The 26,576-nt window shown below is 25.5% G+C and overlaps 1 protein-coding gene across 3 annotated transcripts in view; it reads left to right on the top strand.

Annotated features, from left to right (window-relative positions):
- LOC100209816 (transmembrane protein 131) overlaps positions 1-26,576 on the top strand; it is a 65,705-nt gene that overhangs the window by 33,330 nt on the left and 5,799 nt on the right. For all 3 annotated transcript variants that reach the window (XM_065811963.1, XM_065811964.1, XM_065811965.1), the window contains 13 exons: positions 1,933-1,980; positions 5,557-5,614; positions 5,765-5,870; positions 6,004-6,148; positions 6,285-6,455; positions 8,317-8,427; positions 12,247-12,381; positions 12,468-12,578; positions 18,761-18,847; positions 23,952-24,101; positions 24,489-24,564; positions 24,951-25,068; positions 25,156-25,465. In XM_065811963.1, the coding sequence (XP_065668035.1) occupies positions 1,933-1,980; positions 5,557-5,614; positions 5,765-5,870; positions 6,004-6,148; positions 6,285-6,455; positions 8,317-8,427; positions 12,247-12,381; positions 12,468-12,578; positions 18,761-18,847; positions 23,952-24,101; positions 24,489-24,564; positions 24,951-25,068; positions 25,156-25,465 (1,626 nt within the window). The remainder of the gene's footprint in view (positions 1-1,932; positions 1,981-5,556; positions 5,615-5,764; positions 5,871-6,003; positions 6,149-6,284; positions 6,456-8,316; positions 8,428-12,246; positions 12,382-12,467; positions 12,579-18,760; positions 18,848-23,951; positions 24,102-24,488; positions 24,565-24,950; positions 25,069-25,155; positions 25,466-26,576) is intronic.

The raw sequence follows: 26,576 nt of genomic DNA on the forward strand, positions 1-26,576 counted from the left end.
TTATAACCTATAAAATAGACACATGAGCATGAGTATCATTTTAACCAATAAACCTTGTCTTTGTGAAGTACTTACAAGTTTTCAACATGTTCTCTCATTGAATGATCAAACATGTTGCAAACTTGCATACACATAATGTATGTATTTTATGTTTTAAGGCTGTATGCACTTAACAAGGTTAAGTCTGCAGTCTAGTAAACTGTAGTATAATTTTTTTGCCTCACGACTTTCCACTACTAGAATGTGAATAAAGTTTAACGATTTTTATATATAGTGTTCTGCTTGTACTGAATTTTGCAGTTTATAACAAACTTTACAAAATAAAGATCAAATACCAATATAAAATGACAGGTATAAAACAGTTATTCAAACATATAGGTATTTAAGAGGATAGGAAAGGTATTAAATAACTAGTAATCTCTTGTACTTTGAATTTTAGTTAATAGAATGATTTTTATTTCCTCTATAAATATTTAACTATTTTGCCCTAATATTTTAATACATATTTCAATAATATTTTTTAATATTTAACGTGGTATATGGTTTAAAAAGTAATAAGTTACCAATTTGCTACAAAAAATAATGGATCGGTTTTGGATTATTCTGTAAGGAGTTCAAACTAAAAATTATATTCTAAATGTCAATTTGTATATAAATACAGTATTTACTAAAGTATTTACAGTATGTTGAAATTTGTTGATAATAAAGCATTTATAAGAGTTAAAATCTTATCAGTTATCACTTATCGTTGTTAAATAGATTATTTTTAAAAAAAATCCAAAAAACCCAACTATATTTGGGTTTTTTTTGCCAACCCTGATTATAATTGAGCCTTGCTCTAAACTATGCATGCTTTGGAACAAAATTATACTAACACTTGAACTTTGGAGGGTCAAATTTGCATGAAAACCATTTAATAAAGTTATAAAGTTGTAAAATAAGAATGTGTATGTATCAGATCTGAAAAAAGTAAGGTATTTTTGTCTCACAACAAAAGTGTTGAAACAAAGCTACCTTACAAGAAACAAAGCTACCTTATAAGAAAGATGCATAAGCATAGTCATAGGCTTCTAAAAATTCATATGCTTATTTGTAATAAAAAAGCACACATTTTGTTGTTTACAAAAAAAAAAAAAACACAAAATACAGCATTATTTCTATGTATTTAATCAAATAAATTATAAAATGGAACAGGTGTAATGGAAGATTTGTAGTTTTGCTTTAAATTTCATATTCACATTAAAAATTAAATTCACCAGTACTTTGAGGTGTGCTACCGGCCTCACACAGATTTCAGTTGGTAAATTACTGCTGATCTCATTTTTTCTAATTCCATGGGCTGGTATTTGATGCAGCCATAAGAACAATAGACTCTCAAAAATTTATGTAATCATTTGGCCAACTCTATTATATATATGTATGCTACTTATTATGGGAGTTAGAACTCTGATATAATACCCTTAATTTAAATTTTTGATTTTCAGAAGCCCATTAGTTAGCATTATGTAAGTTGACTTGAACATAAAGATAATACATTGCTTTATCTTTCCATACAATATTATCTATGCCACCACATTTCAGTTTATTAATTATTTAGAATTAGTTGATTTTTTTAATCTTAACCCATTGCTTAAAGGAAGTGAGGTTGAGATATATTTTCACAGTGCACATCAAGTCCACTAGAGTAAATGTGTGTGTTATTCAAAATTATCCAAAAAAAGGTTTCTATTTAAATGTCAGCCTAGGTCTCATGTGTGATGAAATTTGTATGTGCATGTACTGATGTCCTTACAGACATCTGTTGCTGTTTGTTGTGTGCTGTAAATTCAAACAATTAAACTTAGTATTGAAGGACATAAGTTTTTCTTTTTTTTCATTCACAAAAAACTTATAGACAAATAAATATTATTTTTGTTTTTATTTAATTTATAGTCTATACAAGTGGTTCCTCCAAATAGTGCTATTAGCATACAGTTTTCTGTAAGTTTCTTTGTTCTTATTTTGCTTTAACTATACACAATACATATTACTTGATTTATATATATGATAAGTATATATATGTTAAATGTAGATAATGTTAAAACAATGTTATTAAATATCAGTCCTAAATTAATAAGATATTATGGTATAAGTAAACTGAGTTTACTATTAACATGACATTAGTAAGATTCCTTTAAATAATGTTTATTATAAGTTTGTCATGTTTTACAGAATTTTATTCCAATTGTTTAGGGTAACCATCTATTTCAATTGTTTAGGGTAACCTTAAAATTAGGCCAAAATACAGTTTTTTGAGTAGTGCAATATCTTTAATGGTAACTTTAATGTTAATAATGGTATTTTTATTTCTTATGGTCCTTATGGTTATATAAAAAGTATTTAATAGACTTAAACATGAATATATGGCATCCTTTAATAGATATGTTTAAGTGTATATATATATATATATATATATATATATATATATATATATATATATATATATATATATATATATATATATATATATATATATATATATATATATAGATATAGCACAATCTGTTAATGCCAACCCTAATTCCGAGGTGTGTATATGTATATGTATTGTATATGTATATGTGTGTGTGTATATATATATATATATATATATATATATATATATATATATATATATATATATATATATATATACACAAATATATAAAAAAGTATCATTGTAAAATGTTGTTTTAACTATGAATTTGTTTGCATAATCAGAATTAATTTAGCGTGAAAATGGAGCTAGCATCTTCAAATTGGTTGTTGTTTTATACTTTATAAAATATATATATTTCAAGAAAATAACGAAAGAATTTTAGCAATTTTCATGTAACGTAAGTTAACAAAAACATGATAAAGTTTTATTTTTTCAAAATTTAGTTTAAAATCTTGAGTTTTTAATTCATATATGCGAAAGAATATTAAATGTTACATTTTTACAATTAAAGTTTTGAATAATGACGCTTAGTTAAAGCACGTTTTTATTTTAAATTTGTGTAACATAAGTTAAAACTACATGCCTTTACTAAAATTCTGGGGCTTTTTCATTAACGAAATGAATTATGTCATTAAGTAATTTTTATTTCATCGCATTGTTATGACAAAGTTTTAACTGAAACTTTTTATATAAGGAGAATTTAGAAAAAAATCTTCTTTTTTTTTTTAAATGTTAATTAAAATTATTTATATTATTGTACTTTTATTTGTTTATGTATTCTTATTTTGATTAACATATAAATATACAAATATAAAAATAAGAATTATATAAATATTTTTATTTAGACATTTAAAAAAAAAAGATATTTATTTGCTTTCTCCTAATATAAAAAAAAATCAGTTATAACCTTTTTCATTTTTGTTTTAGTAAACAAATTGTTTGTAAGTGCAGTTAAAGGGGGGGGGGGTCATCCATAAAGCACATCACCCTATATTCGTCAATTCTTTCCCCATTCCCTCCTGTCACAAATGATCACTTATACCTGAACCCCTTTTCCTCCTAAACTGTGACAGCAGTTTTTTCGTCAAAAATATTTTAATGGATTTGAATGTAAATACTTTGTAGCATTTTTACAATTCAACCTAATCAAAATAAGGTAATACACATTAACATAAGAAGTGTAAGTAAATACTTTGACAAACCAAAGATTTTCTTATTTAAATGTCTCAAATAGGTATTAATAAAGTTATAATATTAAAATAAATTTTTAAAGTTGCTCTTGGTCTTGCGGAAAAACAAGTCTTCAATTTGATAACTTTCATAAATGTTATGAAAAGTTCAATATTTTTCAAGAGTTCAATATTTTTTCAATTCTTTTATTACATAACTCTAACTCTAAATAATAAATATATATAAATCCACGACATTAATTGCTCGGTAATGCAAGTGATGTAATGTAAGTTAAATATATAGTATCGAAAAAACCAGTTTTTCCTTAGCCTGTGATAAATTTTTTTATATTTTTTAAATTGGTATAGAACTCTCAACATCTTGTGTAAGTTACTAATATAAACCGCTTTACCTATTTGCAGAAATCTGACCTAAAAGTGGAAGCAATTTTTTTACCTTGCTTTTCGTCTAACATAAGTTAAGTGGCATTTTCAGTAATAAGTTTACCCTCTTTCAGCCAGACTCAAAACTTTTTAGCTTATTTTGTTTTTTAGACAGCTTTCATACAAAATAGCTAAAAGTTTAATTTACAGTTTAAATAGATAAATTTTTTATAAAGTTGTTGCGCATGTAACATAAGTTAAAAATGGAATTGCCCATATATATATCAGATTTTATTTATTTAACACGGCATTGTATTCTTTTTTTTACTACTGAAATAAATAGATAAATAAAAATAAATTTAAAAAAAGATAAAATAATATAAATCATGATTTATTATTAGAAATGTTCGCTGGATTATGATTACCAGTATCATCAGCTCATAAAATTATATAAAAAATTTTTAAATTTTAAAAACAGATTAAAGTTAACTGGCGTCAGCAATTGAATAGCTCCATGTTTATGTATAAAAGTAAAAAATGTAGTTCAAAATTTAGTTTTTAACAAACTGCCCATTATATAGATTAATTCCACCATTTAAAGGGGAACATTGGTCCTATTGTATTTCAAGAGCTTTGGGCACTTTTCTATCAAATTTTTTTGTTTCCACTTTAATTGTTTTTAATTTCTCCCACTTTATTTCTTTTAAGCAAAAGTTATTGTGGCTGGTTATTGCAGACTGGTAATGTTTTCCCTTGTTTGAACTTTTTAGATGTTGTTGAGTTAAAGTCCTAATTTGAGGTTTTGTTTCGCCTATGTATTTTTTTGAGCATTTGCATTCAATTAAATAAGTTCCAGGTTGACTATTATGTGGCAATTTAGTTTTTTTTTTTTTTTATCTTAACAGTTTTTTTAAATTTGATTTTAAGACTACTCTACAGCCAGCTTTCCAAAATATTTTTCTTAATTTCGAGGATTGTGATGGCCTAATTTTATTTTATTCCTGATCACTGTGCATTGTCCCAGTTTTTATGTAAGAGAGCGCAGCACTAAACTAATTAAAATTAAAATTTTTATTGTGTTCTCCTATGGAAATACAAGGATAATTGCAACCCTACAAATGTTTAACTTATTTTAAAATTATGATTTTTTATAAAAGTTATAATAAAAAAAACAATTGTAAAGAAACATAAATTTTAAATTAAAAAAAAAAATTTTTTTATGAAAATATTATTTTCTTTAAAATAAACTTTCTTATTTCTTGTGGTTTTTTGAAAAAAAACTTTTTTATCAGTAAAATTAGTTAAAATACCTGACTTCATTATTCTGAAAATCAAAATTATGAAGGCTATATTTCTTTAACAAAAGTTATCTTGCAACTCTTCAATTTCCAAGTTTTTTACCTTTCTGTATTTTTTATGAAAACAATTTTTTTGTTAAGAAGTAGCATTGATAGGCAATATTTTAATCTAAAAAATTTTGTATAAATTTTTCCAAATTATAAATATAATATTTTTTGATATATATGTATATTTTTAATTAACTAGCCTCTTGTATTGAAGCCTACGAAAAAGTATACAAAAATAGCAATTGTTAGTTTTTTAGGTAATTGTTATATGCTTCTTAATTTAATATAGAAGTAGACAATACTTTTTTCTTCACAGACCATATTTTTTATTATTGTAGCTCTAAAAATGTATATAAAAATTCTAAAAAGTTTATTGTATTATTTTAAAAAATTTTAAATAATTTTAGCTTTAAATTCAACTCATAGAAGACAGAATAGTGGTAAAATAGTTGTATCTACAGCAGATGATTCAATAAAGTTAGAACTTCAGTACCATGCTGATGTTTTATATGGGTATTTTAAAATATTCCTGGTGATATTATTGTTCTGTATTTTTTATGATGTTGCTGTTCTGTATTTTTAAAAACTTTTAATGTCTTTAGTCTTATTGTTATTGTTTCACAGTAATTATTTTTTTGGTTTTAAGGACACTAGCATATTCGTTCGGTAATGCATCATTTTTTACTGGAAATTCTCCTTCTTCGCAGCCATTAGCAATCACAAATACTTTTAATGTTTCACTGGTCATATATAATGCAACACTTTCTCCAGAAATTCAAAACATATTTTATGTAAGTTTAGTGTGTTTTATTTTTTGCATTAATTTTTTAGTTTTTATAAATACTTAAAAAAAAAAGTAATATGAACATTTATAAATTGATTTTTGTTATAATTTTAGACTTAAAGTGAAAAAAAATTTATTTCCAGATTTCTAATTTTGAACCACCAGTACTAATACCACCTGGAATACTTCTCTCTCCACTAACTATAAATTTTGTAGCAAACCATTCATCACTGTCTATTTCTTCTGTACTAAGACTGTATACTAATGCTTCGATATTCACTATACCAGTGAGCTGCTATAATGGAAAACTTGAGGTAATTAAAAAAATTTTTTTTTTCTAATCTTAGTGAGTGTATCTTTTTATATTCATTCTAATGCACATGGTTAATATACATATAGTAAAATGGACACAAACCTCAATGGATTAAGTTTTTTTAGTTGATTTTACTGTAATATAATCCATGTGTAAACTAATAATTTAATTTGCATGTGAGCATGTATGACTATTTTCTATTGATCATTAGAAAATAATACACTAAGTACTTAATGCATTTTCTATTAATGTAATATCATTAGAAAATAAGATGTCCAGTTTTACAATTAAAATAAAGCTCACTGCGAACTTAATGTATTCTGTGGATTTTATATGCTATCAATAATCTATATTGATTGTTAAATTGTTACATTAGTTGTTTTAAAGGACTACACCATTTATCTGTATTGTTAAATAAAGAGCAAAACATACAAGTTTTTTGTATATAGAGTATTCAGGTAAAGAACCTAATGTAAATAAATTTTTTAGCTGTATTCGTTGTAGTTGTATATAGATTTATTTTTTCATTAAATGTTAATATTAAAAATAAACAATTTTTATTTTTTATTCGATGCATTTTCTATTATTTTAAGTTTTGTTTCTAAGGTTTTTCTCACTTTTTCATTAATTTTTATCCACATTTTTGTAAAAATATGGTTAACTAGCTATAAGCAGGAAAAAAAAGGAAAATAAAATTACTTAAAAATGTGTGGTTTATGTAGTCCAGGCTTTTTTTTTTGAACCAGGAATGATAAGCTTACCTTTAAAACAATACAATGTAAAGTGAATTATTTCTTGTTTAAAATTGTTTTTTGATTTTAATTTATTGTGTGTTGTGTTTGTGCTGCATTTATAAGTAATACAATAACAGTAGGTGTAAATATGAAAAACTGAAAGATCAAAGTACGTAACTTTGATCTTTCAAATATCAGAAAACTGAAACAAAATTTAATGATTTTTTTAATTAAGGCTAAAATATAAAAGGTAAAAGGTTGTTTTTTTTGACTTGGTGCATATTTTAACTGTTCTTGGTAATTTAAAGATGCTAAAAATTTATTTTTACTATCAGATCTATTTTTTTATTCTATAAATTATTTTATTTATAAATTTCTTATTTTAATTTCAATTAATTATTTTAGTAGTAATGATATTAGTATAGCCAAAACACTAATGACGCAGTGGGCCAGAACATGCCAAAAGTTGAACCTTTATATGTAAAAAGTTTTATCAGAATTTGATTTTAAACACTCTAGCCAGCATGTTACTACAATCATAGGTATTTTATGGTTATATCAAGTGAGAATGTTTTGTAAAAATGCAAAAAATTGCAGAATATAAAAAAAGTCTAAGAACATACCCCATAGAAGTCTAAGAAATGCAGTAGTGGTGTAATGGTAGAGTGATTGCTTCATAAGCAAGAGGTTCAGAGTTAGATCCCCACCATGTCCCTGGTAGTATCGCACTTAAATTGTTTCCCTGTGCAGCGCCCTTGTTTGTCAAGGTTCGTTTTTTGGAGTTATAGAGTTGAGAGAGGGTTATAATCACAGTTAAGTAGCCTCCTCAGTTGTAGTGGCCTTTACGGCCTTGGGGAGGTGAATAAACATTAAAAAATAAAAAAATGATATATATATATATATATATATATACACACATACATACATACATACATACATACATACATACATACATACATACATACATACATACATACATACATACATACATACATAAGTTTATAGATTTTTTTCGAATTTATAGAAATAAATTAATTAGCATAATTAATAAGATGTTTAAATAAAATAATAACTTACTTTTTGTGAAGTTGTTTTTGTAATACTTATATTGTAATTAAATATTTTTAGTACCATATTGAAAGCACAAGTACAAACAAAAGTTTACTGGATTATGGTACTGTTGGAATCTACGAAAATCGAAGTTTACTCTTCACTATTGAAAACAATAATCCAATTGAGGTATTTGTCATTAGTATTTAAAAATATGAATATAAGTAGTTGGTACAATTATTTAACTATATAACATTTATGGTCATCTGTATATTACATTATGCACCAAGGGAAGGAAGGGGTTTGCTTTTTTTTAGGGGAGGGTTTAGGTGGTTATGGGAATGGTAATTTATAATCACAAAGAGGAAAGGTTTTAAGTTATATTATAACAACTTTTAAATTTATTTATAATTTTAAAAAAATCTTTTTTTAAACAATCTGTATCTATTTCTATACACCTTTTTTTTTTAAGAGAAAGTCTTGTGACAAAAGTGTTCTCAAAGTATTTTGTAATAAATATTTAAATATTAAAATTTTTTGATTTTTTTAAACATGGTTTTCAGTTTTATTTAATCAATTTTTTGTTGTTGCAGATAACAAAGTTAGAATTAGTGATCGGAAAATTTTGGTTTCGGTTTCGGCCGAAATTTTGCTTTTAACCGAAACCGAAATTTCGGTTTCGGTAGTTTTTTAAGTTTCGGTTCAAACCGAAATTTCGGTTTGAAGTTGAACCGAAATTTCGGTTCAATTTCAAACCAAAAACCGTAATTCAAAAAGCATTATTATAATAATTAATTTTTTTCAAATTTAACTTTGTTGACAGATTTTTAATTAATTTTTTATATATAAATATTATATGTTAATATAAATATTAAATATATTAATATACCTATCTAATATATTTATTTTTTTAATTTATAAAGTTATGCATATTTTATGATTACACAGGTCAACAAAAAAATTTTTTTTTCTGGTGCCAAGCAAACAATTTGTTTTTTGTATAGCATTTCTCATTTTGATTTCAAATATGCAACTCTTTTTTTACCATCAGGTCAAGTTGTAAAGATATTTAGGTTCAAATCTTAAGTATTTAGGGTAAAGTCCCTAATATTGTCGAATAAAAAGTTATTCAAAAGTATGTCAACCTGGGTTTCAAAAGAAGCGTATTTTCATAAGTATTAAGTATTTTGTGTATTTTTGGTGAATAACATTCTGTTGACTTTTTTTTAAGAGTCTTTAGCATTTTTTTACATAATTTTTTTGTCAATAAATTTTAAGGAAAAATATTTATGTTTTCTAAAATCTCTATGAAAATACGCTTCTTTTGAGACCCAGGTTGACATACTTTTGAATAACTTTTTTTTCGACAATATTAGGGACTTTACCCTAAATACTTAAGATTTGAACCTAAATATCTTTACAACTTGACCTGATGGTAAAAAAAGAGTTACATATTTGAAATCAAAATGAGAAATGCTATACAAAAAACAAATTGTTTGCTCGGCACCAGAAAAAATTTTTTTTATTGTTGACCTGTGTTATAAACGCTTATAATCTAATTCTATAATTTATTCTATAAATGTCGTTCATATAAAATGTAAACGTTTTTTTTTCTGTAACAAATTTTGTTGAAAACATTGTAGCGTTTTTATAAAAAATTTAATTTGTTTTAATAAAATTTTGTTGACATTTTAAAAATTATTTTTTTAATTAATTACAAGTTAACATTTTACATTATATTCTTAATTATTAATTTACATCATTTCATTTATAACAACAAATCAACTCTTAATAAAACAAATATCAAAAGAGCATTGTTTAAACACGTTATTTCTTACTTTTAAAAAATTTCAGTTTGAATTTCGGTAAAAGTTTTGCCGAAATTTCGGTTTCGGTTGAGAAATGCAGCAACCGAAATAAACCGAAAATTCCAATTTCCGTCGATCACTAGTCAGAATTATAAAAATCTAAAATCATATCCAATTAAATGTTCAAAACCAAAAATGCTGTGGTTGAATATGCCTAAAACGTCTGTATTAAAAAAAAAAAAAATTGAAAATTAGAAATGCTGTAACTGCTAAAAATACTAGTGGTATAATATAATAGTTGTGTTATATGTAAATGTTATACTAATTGCTTTATTATAGCATTTGTATACAGTTTTTTTTTCTTTGTTAGAATTATGTTTTGTTTCTTTAATAAAAGAGTATCTTCCTGATTAATTATAACATTTTGTGGAAGATTATTGCTATTGCCAAATATTGTGTCTTTTCAAATGTCTTTTAGCCATAATGTTAGCTTATCAATTATAAGCTATTATAAATCTCTGTAAAGTTTAATTTAAAAAAATGCAAAAACATGCATCAAAGGACTAGACCGAGCTGTCAAAACCAAGTGAAATACAGAAAAAATTAAAAAGAGAGAAAGAATAAAAAAATTATATATTGAACAGATGTTCCAAACAAGACAAAGACACTATAGTAAAGCGTGTAGTAAGAAATAATAATGATAATTTAGACACCACGCATGTAATCAAAATGTCATAGAAATAAAACAAGACACATAAGCAACCGTAAATCTATAGTAAATACTAATGTTTAATAAATATTTAAAATGAATAAATATAAAATGATAGGAGGTATAAGATAAAGAAAAAACTATTGCTTTTGTGTAATCATAATTTATGTAGTGGTGGTTATAAACTGTCAGAATTGCGTTTATTATTACAGGCGTTTTGAAGAGGCTCAGCACCAATGTCTAGTTTTTCCTGTCAGATAAAAATTGCCATTTATGCTTTACCCCGCAATTTACGTCAACCCCATACTGCAGTAAAAAAGGACTTCTCTACAAACAGCTAAAACCCTAACTTCACCCAAATTTGTAAAGCACTAATATTTTTGAAGAAATAATATGGATAGTGAGAGGTGTGAATTCAATACCAAAAAATATAGCAAATTTAAAATAAAATACATATATAAATATATATAAAATAAGTATATAAAAAATAATAAAAATAAAATTTTTTTATAACAAAAATGACAAAAAACAATTGACAATGTAAACCATAATATAAAATAATAAAAATTATTCTAAGAGAAAACTACAAAATACTTAACTAAAATACCAATGTGATAAATACTGTTAGATAAAACTTTATTAAAAATACAAGTTGCTAAAATTGGTACTTATTGGATAGATAAACTCAAGTTGATAAGATATAGAAATATATATTAAATTATAAAAACAACAAAACCATACAAAGTTTAATGCCACCATAGATACCTAGATTGAATGTTGCTAACCAATTAAAAAACAGGTTTTAAATAAAATATAGCAATAACGACAAAGACAGTAAACAAAACCACTACAACGTCAAGCGTCAAAAATTACGTAGAAAAAAAATCATATATGTATAAAAAATGACAACCTATAAACTAATATTTTTACATATATACACATATATACATACATACACATACCAATGGTTGTCGAAGTATGTATATACATATATACATACATATATATACAATGGTTGTCGAAGTAAGTATTGCATGTTCCAGTACAAAATAATTCAAATATTACTAGAAACCAGCGCAAAAATTCTATAACTGAACCAACCCTGCTATAATTCAAATTACCTATAATAGATTTAACATCTATACATAGGATTTATATTATCTTCTGGTTCTAAAAGCTAGCTTAGACATGTTTCAGACACAGAAATAGTCTCCTGTGGAAACAGAAATTATTTATGTAATTGTATCTATTTATTTTAGTCATATTACTAGAAACCAATGTAAAAATTTCATCCCTGAACCATATCCAGCCAACCCAGCCGTAGTTCAAATTACCTATTATGGATTTGGCATCTATACATAGGATTTATATCATCTTAAACTCTATCTTTATCTATAACTCTTGCTTTTAAAGTAAACCAAAATATTTTAGGATTTCTTCAACAAAATAAAATACAATTTAGTTTATTGAAATTAATATTAATTATTTTAGGTATTGGTTAAAGAATATAAAACTGATTTTGAGTTTGGTCGTTTAAGTCTTCTTAATGTGAGAAGCTCTATAAAAATTAACAATAAAATAAATATAGAAAATAATACAGTATATTCTGAACAGAAATGGGAAAAGGTTGGTTTTTAAGTTTAATTGCATTTTTTTTTAATTTTAATACTGAATCTTAATCTTCTAAATTTTCACAAGAAGTTTACTTTTAGCATGAGTTTGTTTTAAAACCAAGTTTTGCTGCTACATTTACTCTTGATACTACTGCTACTCAAAAAGAAGGCGTTTTCCAAGGACATGTGGTTATTGAAACTTCATACGAGGTTTGTATATTTAATTAGAATATAGTTTCTGTTTATTTGAGTTTGAAAATTAATCATTATTACATACATTTATTATTTGCACTTAAAAGCATTCAAAACAGTATCGAAAACATTGTTTTAGAAGTTGAAAGTTTTCTGTCAGCAGTATCTAGAATTTAAAATCCAGCTTAATTCTATACTTGATAGTTTTAAATATCAACAAAAAGTATCAGTTGATTAAACCCACATTTGTTTAAATGTATGTTTTGTAAACACTTAGTAGAGTCTTTATATACAGTCCCTGGCCACAATATTGTGATCATCTACAAATTTTGTGTATTTTTAACTTCAAGGGTTTGTAAAAAGTATACCAAAAGTACAATTGCAATATTAGTTATATTTTATTGATAAAATATGTTTCCTTAATAATAAAATAATATTTCAAAATCAATATACACACATTTTAACAAACAATGACTCTTTTTGATTGCAAGTCATAAAAAATTAATATTTTGTCTTCCTTTTAACAAAATTACTTTAGTTAATCGGTCATACTTTTAATACAGTTTATTGCTGCTTAATTTTTTCATAGTGGTGCTCATGATAGAGTAATTTTTCAATCAAATCCCTTTTGTTTGTTGAAACCTCGGAAGAGATTACCTTCTTGAGAATGTTACACAAATTCTCAATTAGATTCAGGTCAGGAGAGTTCTCTGGCCAATCTAAAACAGGGATATTTTTTGTTTTAAGAAAGTTTTTGATCTTCTTTAGCTTTATGGCATGGAGCACTATCATGCATAAACATAAATGTATTGTTGTTTGGCAACCATTTTTGTATTTGGTGGATAAGTTGACTCTCCATAACCTCTTGATACTGTATTTTGTTCATCATCCCATTGACAATATAAAGTCTTCCTGTGCCTTTACCACTGATAGCTGACCACACCATAACTTTAGTTATTATGTGGTCAACTATCAGTGGTAAAGGCACAGGAAGTAAAATCATCATAGTGTGTTTGTAATTAAGTTTATGTCGACATTTAAACACTTTTTTAACAGTATTTCATTCAAAATTGGTAAACTTACATTCCCAATAGTCATACGATCTCCAATAGTCATATACTTATGATTTTTTGCCCATTGCAATCTCTTTTTTATCATTGGTGGAGTAAACCTTGGTTTTTTAGTCAGTTTGTGTGATTTTAAACCAACTTCAGCCAGCTGTCTCCTCACTGTGCGCTCTGAAACATTTCAGACTCTTGAACATGTTTTGACAGCAAGAGGGATGATTTTTTTCAATTATCCAGACAAATATCTCTTATAATTCTGTCTCTCCTGGGAGTGGTTTTACATTTTGACCCACTCCGTCCTTTCCTTTTTGAAGAAAGAGTGATGTCGTCTTCCATTCTGTGTTTGATTTTATTGACAAATGGTTGCAAAGCTTTACACATTTTAGCAATTTTTCGTTGCGAACGCTCTGAATGTTGTAAAAATGCTTTTACTTCTGAAATTTTGCTTGGACATATGTCCTTACCGCTACCTATGTTTATTTTTTATTGAAATTTTTAATTACAACCTATTACACTAAAAATGTTAATAAAATAGTACTATATTATTAATTATTGCTATTTATAGTAACTTTTAAAATGTATTAAAAATAATAAAACACTTTTCACTTAAAAAAAACTTTTAAAATATAAAAAAAATGTATGACAAATCAACCATGTTTTTTTTTAAATTGACAAAATTTCACATTGCTGGCTTAAACTTCACATTGGTCATGATTATAAAGAAATTTTCTTTTCTATTTTATTTGATAGATGTCAGTATTGTATAATAAGTTAGTAATAATAATATACTTACCTAAAAATTACTTTAAAATAACTTTGAAAACAAATTATGTGGAAAAACTGAGGTGATATACATATACATATATATATATATATATATATATATATATATATATATATATATATATATATATATATATATATATATATATATTATATATATATATATGTATATGTATATATATATATATGTGTGTGTATATATATATATATATATATATATATATATATATATATATATATATATATATATATATATGTATATATATATATATGTATATATATATATATGTATATATATATATGTGTATATATATATATATATATGTATATATATATATATGTATATATATATATATATGTATATATATATATGTATATATATATGTATATATATATATATGTATATATATATGTATATATATATATATGTATATATATATATGTATATATATATGTATATATATATATATATGTATATATATGTATATATATATATATATATATATATATATATATATATATATATATTTATTTATATAGAACTCTTATATGTTGTCCGAAAGTTTTTTCCATATTTTGTTGACAAAAAGTAAAAATTAAAATGCAAGACCGGAATTTTTTTTTTCTTAATTGATAGACTGCCTGCCCCAACCAAACCCTCAGTTGATGCGGGTCAGGCTAAAAGATAGTAGATGTAGCAGCACTTCGTTGCAAGTCAAGTCATTTGTCAATTGATATAGCAGTTCTCCCTTGCGAGTCAGGCTACTTGTCAGTCGATGTAGCAGCACTCCCTTGCGAGTCAGGCTATAAGATAGTCGATGTAACAACACTCCACACATTTATAGTAAAAAAAATAAAAATAAAAACATTTTATTAAAAAAATTAAAAATAAAAACATTGTTTATATTGTTAAAAACATTCAGAATGTTTTAAAATTATTCAGAATGTTTTTAAAAACATTCTGGTCAATTAAATTTGCGTTTTTGTGATTTTTTTTAAAAACGATTAATTTGTAATAAAATTAATGGTTTTGACTTTCGTCCAACACACAAATATTGGACGAAAGTCAAAAGTAATTAAAGGTGACGTATGTGTTGGCGTAAGAATCATTTTTTTCCTTCCGTGCTTCCCAAATGCAACAAACTATAGAACTATAAATACATATATATATATATATATATATATATATATATATATATATATATATATATATATATATATATATATATATATATATATATATATATACATATATATATATATACATATATATACATATACATATATGTACATATACATATATGTACATATATATATATGTGTGTTACCGACCTGATGCCGACCTCTAAAAGATTGAGGTCGGCAAATTATTGCCGACTTCATTTTTTCCTAATTCCGAGGGTTGTATATATGTATGTATGTATATATATATATATGTATGTATATATAATGTATGTATGTATATATATATTTGTATATGTATATATATATATATTTTTTTTGTCTTGATAAATAATTTTGTATTTTTAAATATGAAGTCAAAGTACTTTTATAACACCCTAATACTTTTTTACTCCCTGATGCTTTCATAACACCCTAATAGTTTCATATTTTCATCCTGTTATTGAAATCTTAATAGCAACAAAAGAATTACTAATATCATAAACGTACTTTTTGTTTAAACAATCACATTTTAAATGACCACATATATTATTTGGTACTTTATTCATAATAAGGTATTGATTATGCAGCACAATAAGAAATCATAAGAAAAAAAGTTAACATGGCTCAAGACAAGACTTTGAGGGTAAGATAAATAAGGTCTTAGTAAGTTAAGGTAAGTCAAGATTTGGAATAAGCACTGAAAAGTCACGCAAACCACAATAACCTTTAATCTACTCAAATAGAAATATGAGTAATTTCTTCATGGGAATTTCGGTTCTCGCTGATTAGCCTGACAGACATTAATATTAAGTCAATTTAGGATAAAATCTTTATCTCAGAGCGCCAAGTTAAAAAAAGACTGTCTGTTGACAGTCTTAGTGGGTTAGCTTAAAAAAATAAAATTATTCAATTTTAATGCTTCATAAATAAATGTGGTTTATTTCTTTACATGATTTAAACAATTTTTTGCTTTAGAAAAGCACAAGTGGAGGTTACATTAAGTAAGTAGAGGTTACATTACATTTAGTGAGATTACATTACATTTTGTGAGGCTACATTACATTTAGTGCAAAATGTGTCTGATTTTTCAAATCTGGCATGGTTTTTTGATCTCGATTCAGGAAAATGATTCATTTCATCAAATCTCATGCTTATATACAATAAGAACAGATTTGTTATAGTGATATATCTAAAAAATGGTAGAAGTTTCCGTTTGCCATGACCTGAGTTTTAAATTTAAATCTGTTGTGAACCAAATCAGTGTTCATTAAATGGTTCTTGTTGGGAGAAACTGCTAAGAAAAGTTGTGTTCATATTTAAAAAAAACATTCAAATTTTTTGATTAAAACTAAATAATAAATGTATATCAATAAAAAATAAAATTTTTTAGTTGAAGCTCATCTTCTTTATCCTACTTTGGTTGCCACAATCACAAGACTTGATAATTTATTCTACACAATTTTAATTGAAAAAATAGAAAACTTTTTTTTGAAATATTGCATAATTATTTTTATATATATTTTTAAATGTTACAATTATTTTCTATTACTTGTGCCAATATTAATTGCTTTTATTTCAATTCAACAAATTCTTTTTCAAGTGGCATAGCTTTACAATATCCACATTTACATCCTTGTTCATCAGTTTAGTTTCAATGCTTTAGTCGTATGAAAATTAAAATTTTCATAGTTTATACCATCTTTATCATCAGTTTATGGTGTCGTATAGCTAACACCATAAAATGAACCAACAATCAAAAGGAAGTTTGCACTTAGGAATACGATTTGCTCTTGAAGTGCCAAGACTATATTTGCATATATAAGACCAGGGTTTCTGCTCCTTAAAAACCTTAAATATCCTTAAAAAACTAAAACCTCCTTAAACGTCCTTAAATAACCTTATAAAAAAGTAAAATTTGACTGCTCTCCTTAATTTCTCCTTATTATTATTATTTTTTTAATCATCTAGGAAATTTCATTAAAGTAAATGGATTATACTTGTTAATAAAGAAGAAAATATAAAGCGCTTTAATAGTTTGCAAACCTATATTTTTATTATATATATGTTTATATATATATATTTATATATATATATATTTATATATATATATATATATATATATATATATATATATATATATATATATATATATATATATATATATATATATATATATATATATATATAACGTAATATATTAATTTATAATAATTGCTCTGTTTATATTTGAAATTTATTAAAAAAATAAGATTCTGAGTTTAATGTGATTGTTATCTCCTTATTCTCCTTACTTTTTCTTTCAAAAAGTTATTGTTCCCAACCAAATCTCCATAAATATTAGGAAAATATCTCCTTAAATCTCCTTTGAACCTCAGTTTTATTAGTGGGAGCCCTTAAGACACACCATAAATGGCAAAGATGTGTAGAAATTTTTAAAATACAATATTTTCTATTCCCTTTCCTTCCTTTGAATTATATTAACAGTAATTTAAAAATTCAACTTAAAAATTTATAGACTATGAATAAAGTAGTGATTGCATTTAAATCATCTGAATTTTCTAAATCATTCAAAAAGAACTGCTCTTTTAATAAGGTTTTAATAAAGTTAGAGTATATACTTGCATCACCAGTCATTAAAATCAGTTTTTAGTGGTAACATTTGAGCAAGTTTGCATTTTTTCTCCCTCTGTAAAATTGTTTTGTGTTTTTGTGAGTAGTTTACACTTATGACTCTCACATATACACTTGTTTAGAGTGTTAGCCAGGAATATATTTTTTACTGCATTTTTGCAATATTGGGAATATTTATTGTTATTGTTCTACAAAATATTGGGAATTTTTATTAATATTGTTGTATTACTTCAAAAAAAAAATGCATTTAAGTTTTAAACCCATTGAGAATTCTGCAAAATACACGGTGCCATTGGTCTGGCTAACACCCTGCTGTTAGGATTTAAAACAAAGACTTTAGGAAGTCTTTCTTGGATTCTAGTTAACCTCCAGTTTTCTTATTTCTTTAAAACCAAATATGATTCAAGTATTGACAATAGTTAATAAAAAACAGGTTTTTGCTGACTCTTGTATCAACAATAGATATGCCTTTCATATCCCTAATAATGTAATTGTAATATATTTATTAAGTTGGTTTCTATTTTATTTATCTTAATACTTGTGTTTCTATTTTAGAACATCACAATACCAGTTTATGCAAAAATGGTTAGAGGAGAGCTTTTGGCAAGACCCAAGAAAATAAAGATAGATAAAGCTTTTCCTGTAAAAAATTGTATTTGTTGTGTAAATTTAATGTTTAAGTTTATTTACATAATTATATTGCATCTATATCACAGAAATATTGTGGGCATCTGACAGTTTTAATTTTTTTTTCAAAAAATTTAAAGGAGTAATTACAAAAGTTAATTTTTAGGATTTATTTGAGATTTAGTCATCTGCTCTTTGGAACTTAGTTGATGAATTTTAAAAGTATTTGTTCTAAACATTATGTAAAGTATTATATGTCTTATACATATAAGTATTTATATATATATATATATATACATACATACATACATACATACAGAGTGACCGGAAAGTTCTGTCAGTACTTCACAATCAATTTATTTTTAATGTAATATACATAAACTACTGAAATTACAGTAACAGATCAAGTAACATATGTGGTGTAAGTATACCAAGAATTATTGAAATCGGTCTCCTTTTCGGTCCACCGTCAATGATAATTGATGACACCATGATTGTATGGCGGCACGAATGGTTTCCCATTCGCGGATCATCATTCGTTTCATGGAGGCCAAGTTGGGATGTTGTTTAGCATTGACCTTGGACCCCAAAATACCCCACACGCAAAAAAGAGATGGAGAGGACGGAGGCCACTCATCCTTAGCAATAAACTTAGGGCAATTCTGTTGGAACCATTCTTGTGTTGTTTTAGCTTTATGAGCTGGTGCTGAATCCTGTTGAAAACACCAGTCTCCATTGGGATATAACAAATTGGCTTCTGGTTGCCTTCAGGACACTCTCTTGATAAGATACTGCATTAATTTTGGTGCCACGTTCGATAAAGACCAATGGCAATTTTCCTTTGCTACACAATGCTGTCCATACCATCACCGAACTTCGATTCTGATGCCGCTGAACTGTTCCTGAAGACTGAGGTATGTCCTTTAATGATGTTGGCCACACGACATTGTTTTTAGCATTAAAACTTTGTAGCATTAAAACTATTCCATCACGAATAACTTTTCATCAGAAAAGATAATGTTCTGTACCGCACAATGACCATACTGACGTAACAATGTTTTGCATCTTTGCAACCTGGCCAGCTTTTGATTTGCAGTCAATCGATGAACTTTTTGCTTGCGATAAGGTTTCAATCCAAGGTCTAATTTCAATAATTCCCTCATCGACTCCCTGGGTACTCCATCCTCCTGAGCCAATTTTTGCGCTGACCTTTCAGGGTTCCTCCAAGTTTTCTTGCGTATTCGTTTAATACGATCTGGGGTTCAAACTGTTCGTTGACGACCCGACCTTTCACGGTCTTCAACACCACCAGTTTCTCGCAACCGTTGGATAGTTCGATAAACACATCTCTCAGTAATTCCATGCACCTTTACTAATTTGAATATTTCAGCACCTGTAAGTCCTTCCTCATAATGTAGTTGAATCAACAAGCGATGAACATTCATAATGACTACAATAGAAAGAACAAACTTAGTTACTATTGACAAATTCAGTTACAATTGATAAGCATCATTGTACAGTTACAATCGTACTAAACTGATACAAAACTGATAAAAAATTTAATGATAAACACTTGTAAATAATGAAATATGGGAAACCAGAAAGTATGCACATTGATTACTGACAGCACTTTCCGGTCACTATGTACATACATACATATATTAGGCTGGGGTAAAAATAAAAGTTTGGTCTATCAATGAATATTTTTTTGCGTCTACTTGTAAATGAACAAATAATAATAATAAAGTTAATATGAGACATAAGCAGCCGCCCCATTTTTACCCTTAAGTATCAGACAGGTCCCTTATATTATAGAAAAAAAATTTCTTCAAAAGTATGCAATTTTGGGTCTCAAAAGAAATAAAATTTTACAAAAATTTTAAAAATTATCCTAATTTATAAAAAAAGCTCTAAAAATATAGACTTATAAAAACCATAAAATAAATTTTTTTTTTAATATCTAAAATTAGGAGTTTTTAAAAAATGTAAACTAATATAAAAATAGTTATTATTTTTGAATGTCCGTCTTGTCTTATGTTTAAGGGTCAAAATGGGGCATTTTCTGTATAGCATTTTTATTTTTTACAACTGCTTATGGTTTCATACATGGATTGGCAAATAAGTATGGTTTATTGTGATGAAATTCACACTTTTGTTTATTTTCACCCCAGCCTAATATATATATATATATATATATATATATGTATATATATATATATATATATATGTATGTATGTATATACTTAAACAATTTTAAAATGTATTCTACAAAATAGAGTGCTCAATGTTCTTAAAAGAACAGAACAATTATAAATTATATATATATATATATATATATATATATATATATATATATATATATATATATATATATATATATATATATATATATATATATATATATATAAATCTAGATTTAGGTATGCGTTTATTGACTTTTTTATCTTACTTTATTCCATAAAATTTAAAATCATGGCTTTTTCACACAAAAAAAGTAGAAAAAACAAAGAACCTAGACCAAAACTTTAGTTGATGTAGCTTGCAATTTGGGGTACTCAAAGTTTGAGTTTATGGAAAACTGTGATTGCTGTGAATATTGAAGGGGCAAGTTAACTTGAATTTATTTACCAAAAAGCAAAACAACACAATAAATCTATGACTATAAAAGTAATAAATAACTCTTAAGTTATTTTTTACTTAATAAATAACTTTATTAATTAAATAATCGATAATTATTAAATAAATTAATAAATGACTCTTTATAAAGCTTACTTATAACTTATATTTGTTTGTTTGAACAACAATTTATCCAGGTATCATAATTTTTAAAAATTAACAAAATAAAAATTACATCCCAATTTTTATTTGAAATAAAAATGCATTGAGAAAAATACAATAGATTCATAAATAATATTAAAAACTTTAGAAGCCTTTACTAACACTTACTTTTAAAAACAAGCATTTCTTAAATTGTTACTAATGGTTCAGAAATATGTACATAGTATTTAAAATCAACCTATAAAAAAAATGCTAATTTTTCTTGTTAGCAGCAACTACAATTTAAATGTTTTTAATTATTTAATTGATAAAAATAATAAAGGTCAAATAAATATATTTATATATATTTATTTTATCTTTAAAATATTTAATAAATATATTTTTAAATATTTAGATTTTTTTTTAAACTTTGGATGCTATAATTTTCATATTTTTTTAAAAGTTTTCATCTTTTTTAAACATCTGTTTTAAAGTTTGTCAAAAGAATTGTGACAGCACTAGAGAACTGCAAGTATTTTTATGATGATGATTAGTTATTTGAAAATAAGGTGCAAATAAAATATAAAAATTAGTTTCACCACATTGTATCACCGTAAAGAATAAAATAAAATTCTCATGACAATTAAGTTCTACATATTAAAAGAACATCTGAAAATTTTAGATTAAATAGTCATTTTAAACTGGAGATTTAATTGTGTTTGAAATTTATTAAAAAAAAAAATTGAAAATCTTAAATAAAGAAAAATTATCTCAAAAATTAAAAATTTCAACATACATTTTTTAACCCTTTTGCTGCTCTTCACCTATATACTCGCAAAAAAAAATGTGTCATACGCTCCGAGCAAGTATTTTCGCATCATGTTTTAAATTAGTTTCCTGCTCAACACGACTATTTACGTCATTTATTGTATATGTATGGAAGTCTACGAAGGTGTGTGTACAAACCTGCAAATTTGATATTTTGCAATGTTGTTGGCTTAATCATGCATCGTGCTCAGATGACTGCAGGTCACACAAATAAACTCGCAATCGCAGAAATATATGCACAAAGCGGTCACAAAATTTCAAAACTTATTGCGCAGCGAAAGGGTTAAAAGACACCAGAACTACAGGAATCTGTTTTTTCAGTATCTGGGTATTGCTGAGATCTAAGTTTGCGTATTTAAAAAGTTTCCAATCTTACCCTTGCCAATAAGTCATAAAAAACCCACTTTTCTAAGTAAATACTGATTTATGATTTAACCGTGTCACTTATCTTCAATCTGATTTAATTTTACTTTAAAATTTTTCTCCACATTATAGTTTAAAACCACGTAAAAACTGTTAAAAATATTATTTTTTGTTTACTTTAGTATATAAAAAAATAGAATAAAAGAATGTATCAAATTTAGTTTTTGTTTTTTACTAACAAACATTTTTCGAAAAAAAAACTTTCAAAACTATTTTATTGTTTTTTTTTTTGTTTTTTTTTTAAATAAAAATTAAAAAAAAAAACTACACAATAATTGTTTTTATATAAACAAAAACATGCTTATTAAACTAAATTTCAATGTTAATATTTTTCTATATTTTAACTTACATGATAGTGGAATGCAGAGAGGGGTAAAATTGTAGAAGAAAAGTGGAAATTTTATAACTTATTATAAAAAGTCTGATAATGAATGACAGTCTCTTGTAAAGCTTGGCTAATTGCATAGCTAAGCAAGCTGTATACAAAGCTCAATTATTTTACAAAGTTTAATTGTAATAAAAAGGGTTTAATAATGGTAGCAAATTAGGTCAGGAGAAATAATCTATTCAATTGGTTCAGTTAGACAAAATGGTGGTCTTTCTGGAGTTTCTTTCTTTAAGGGAATTTAGTGATCAGTGGGTGTCAGATCTTTGCAATACAATTGTACACGAAAATCCCAAATGATTGGAAGAAATGTTGGATAGCAAATATTTATAAAGGAGACTCTAGAATGTGGTTTATATTGTAGAAATAAATTGCCAAATATAAAGCTATATATTTATCACATCAATGCACTTGTTGTAGTGGTAGCACTTCATAATTGAGAAGTTCTAAGTTAGGTCCCAGCAAATATTTCGAAATACTTCAAACTCTAAAAGATTAAATTCAAAACATTAATTAAATAATGATATTGGATTGGCAAATATAAGAAATAAAAAAAAAAATTTTTTACTGTATATAGTTATGACAAAATCTGGTATTTAGATAATCCTGTGTGTTATATGCTTGTGTGAGTGTGTGTGTGTGTATATATATATATATATATATATATATATATATATATATATATATATATATATATATGTATATGTGTGTGTTTTCTTTTTACAGGGGCGTTCTGAAAATTATCCTATATCAGTAGAATCAACATTTGAATATCCAATAAGGTTAAAAAATATAACCATATATCCTCCAGATTTCAGGTTTGAACTGGTGCTTCCAGATTTGTTACCTGAAATATTGCCAAAAGAAAAGACTCATGTTAGTAAATCTTTTATGTTTTCTATTATACTATTTTTACTATTATTTGTTTTTGTTATTGAAATTACTAGCAAATTATAAAACAGAAAAAAGATTTTGATTTCTTGTTTGATAATAAGAAATTTTTATATTTTACATTTTTAATGTAACTGTAATTGGCTATATGTTTTATAACTTTTATTGAAATATTTGTTTCGATTTTCTTTTGCGTTTGTATATATTTGTTGAGAAAATTTTAATTTATGTCTAAAAGTCATTTTTATACATGTAAGATTTTGTTTTATAAATACTTTAGCTTTATATAAGATACAAGTAAGATTTTGTTTTATAAATACTTTAGCTTTATAAAACAAAATCAAAATCAAATTCTGTTTTTAAATACTTTAGCTTGGTTGGCTGAAATTTGATCCATTTTATGGCGACATAAAGCAATGTTACACTTGCATATGTGAAATTGATCCTGGTAAATGTCTAAATCTCCAACATCATGAAGTTCATTCCATATATTCTGTAGAATTGTTTACACATTTTTAAAAGAAATTAAATGTTTTAAATTTTTTTTGCAGTGCCATGTGATAGCAAATAACATTACCATATTCAATTATGTTTAATTTTTTGATAATATGCGAGATATGACATCAAAGTTTTTATTTATTTATTTTGAATTTTTTTTTGATTTTTTTTTGATATCATGTAAGGCTTGATATCATTCTTTATTGCACGTGGGGTATGACATCACTATTTTCACTATTTTCTTTAATTTTTTAGTTGCATGTGAGAAATTATTTTGCAATGTAATAACATTCACAAAATTGCATTTTAGTATTAAACTAGATTTATTTTTTGTAGCATGTGAGCAATGGCATCATAGTATTCAGTTACCTTCAAATGCATGGGAGATGGACTTCAATTTATTAGAAAAGCTTAGGAGAAAATGGGATAATTTTGAAAGTATGCACAAATCAAGGTAAAAAAATTTCAGAATTTTGTATTTGTATTTTTAATGACTTTTTGTATTATCATGTAATTTTTTGCACTAATTTTTTTGTTTTAGCTTTAATACATCAATAGTACTTGATTCCTCAATAGTTAAAAGTTACACCGTGCCAATTCAGGTATCATTAGCATGGCCTTCTTTGGTTGATCAATCAATAAAATTTCCATGTACTCATGTTGGAAACTATTCTTTTGAAGATATCTTTATTACAAATCCATCAAATCATCCTTTAATTGTGCAAGTTATTCCCTTGTTAAATTATCCTCAACCTGATGGAGGCTTGGATCTACTATCAGACAGATTAATTATGGATTCTTTTTCACTTGATTTAAATGGACAATCGAACTTTTTTATACCAGAAATTAAGGTAACTTGATGTTTATTTTGATATGGTATTTCTTAAATGTATCAGAGCTCGCATTTGGTGTATCGTGAATTGCAATTGCTTTTAACACTTTTGCAATAAGTTTATTCTTAAAAAAATAATGTTGTTATATATTTTCTTTTTTTTCTTTTTATTGTTTTTTATGGAATATAAATAGCTTTTTTAAAATACTCAAGGTTGAGCAAGTATGTAACACAGAACTGCAAATGCTGCCTAACTTTCCTTTTTTAAAATAATTAAGTTTATAAAAAAAGTAGCACTATTGGCGTCAACTTTTTTTAAACCACTCTCCCTTCCTCCTCCCTCTTCACAACAATGTCAAAAAAATTTGGACCTTCTATTTTTTTGACATAATTAATGAACAGCCCCTAACAGTAACTTATGCTATTTTAAACAATAATATTATAAGATAATATTTAAATATAAGAGACATGATCTTAAAAACATAACAATTACGAATTAATGTACATAAAATACAATTTTATACTAACGCAACCCTCCTTACCACAAAAGGAGGGGGAAGGGGAGATTTCAAAAAAAATGTGTAATTAAATTTTTTTGCATTAATTTGAGCCCTGTGTATAGTATGAGTAAGCAGTTGTAGTAGTAGCTGTAACAGGAAGAATAGTAGTAGCTGTAACAGGAAGAATAGTAGTAGTAGAAGTAGTGAGTAATCAAAGTAATTGAAGTAATTTATTATGTAAACATAGAAAATTGCAATACTGTTCATGAAGATTAAGCAACAACTGCCACTGTATCTCAAAAATATGAAGCTGTTTCTATGCAGGAGGATTTCAGATGAAACCTCGTCAGTTTATGATGCCTCTAAAAAGTATGATGTACCAGAGCAACTCATTTAAAGAAATGACAGCGAAGAAATTCTGGAGAAAACTGCTCCTAAAAATGTGTTAACTGAATTTAAGGAAGAACAATTGGTCGAATGGCTTGTTATGTCATCTAATTTAGGCAATATAGTTAGGATGGAAAAAGTAAGTTATTAATTAGAAAAGAAGAATGTTTGCAAAGAGATTGACGAGATTGAGTTTATAAATATTTAGATATATTAGAGATTGAGTTTATAAATTTTTCCATT

Source organism: Hydra vulgaris, chromosome 12, assembly GCF_038396675.1.
Source record: "Hydra vulgaris chromosome 12, alternate assembly HydraT2T_AEP".
Taxonomy (NCBI): domain Eukaryota; kingdom Metazoa; phylum Cnidaria; class Hydrozoa; order Anthoathecata; family Hydridae; genus Hydra; species Hydra vulgaris.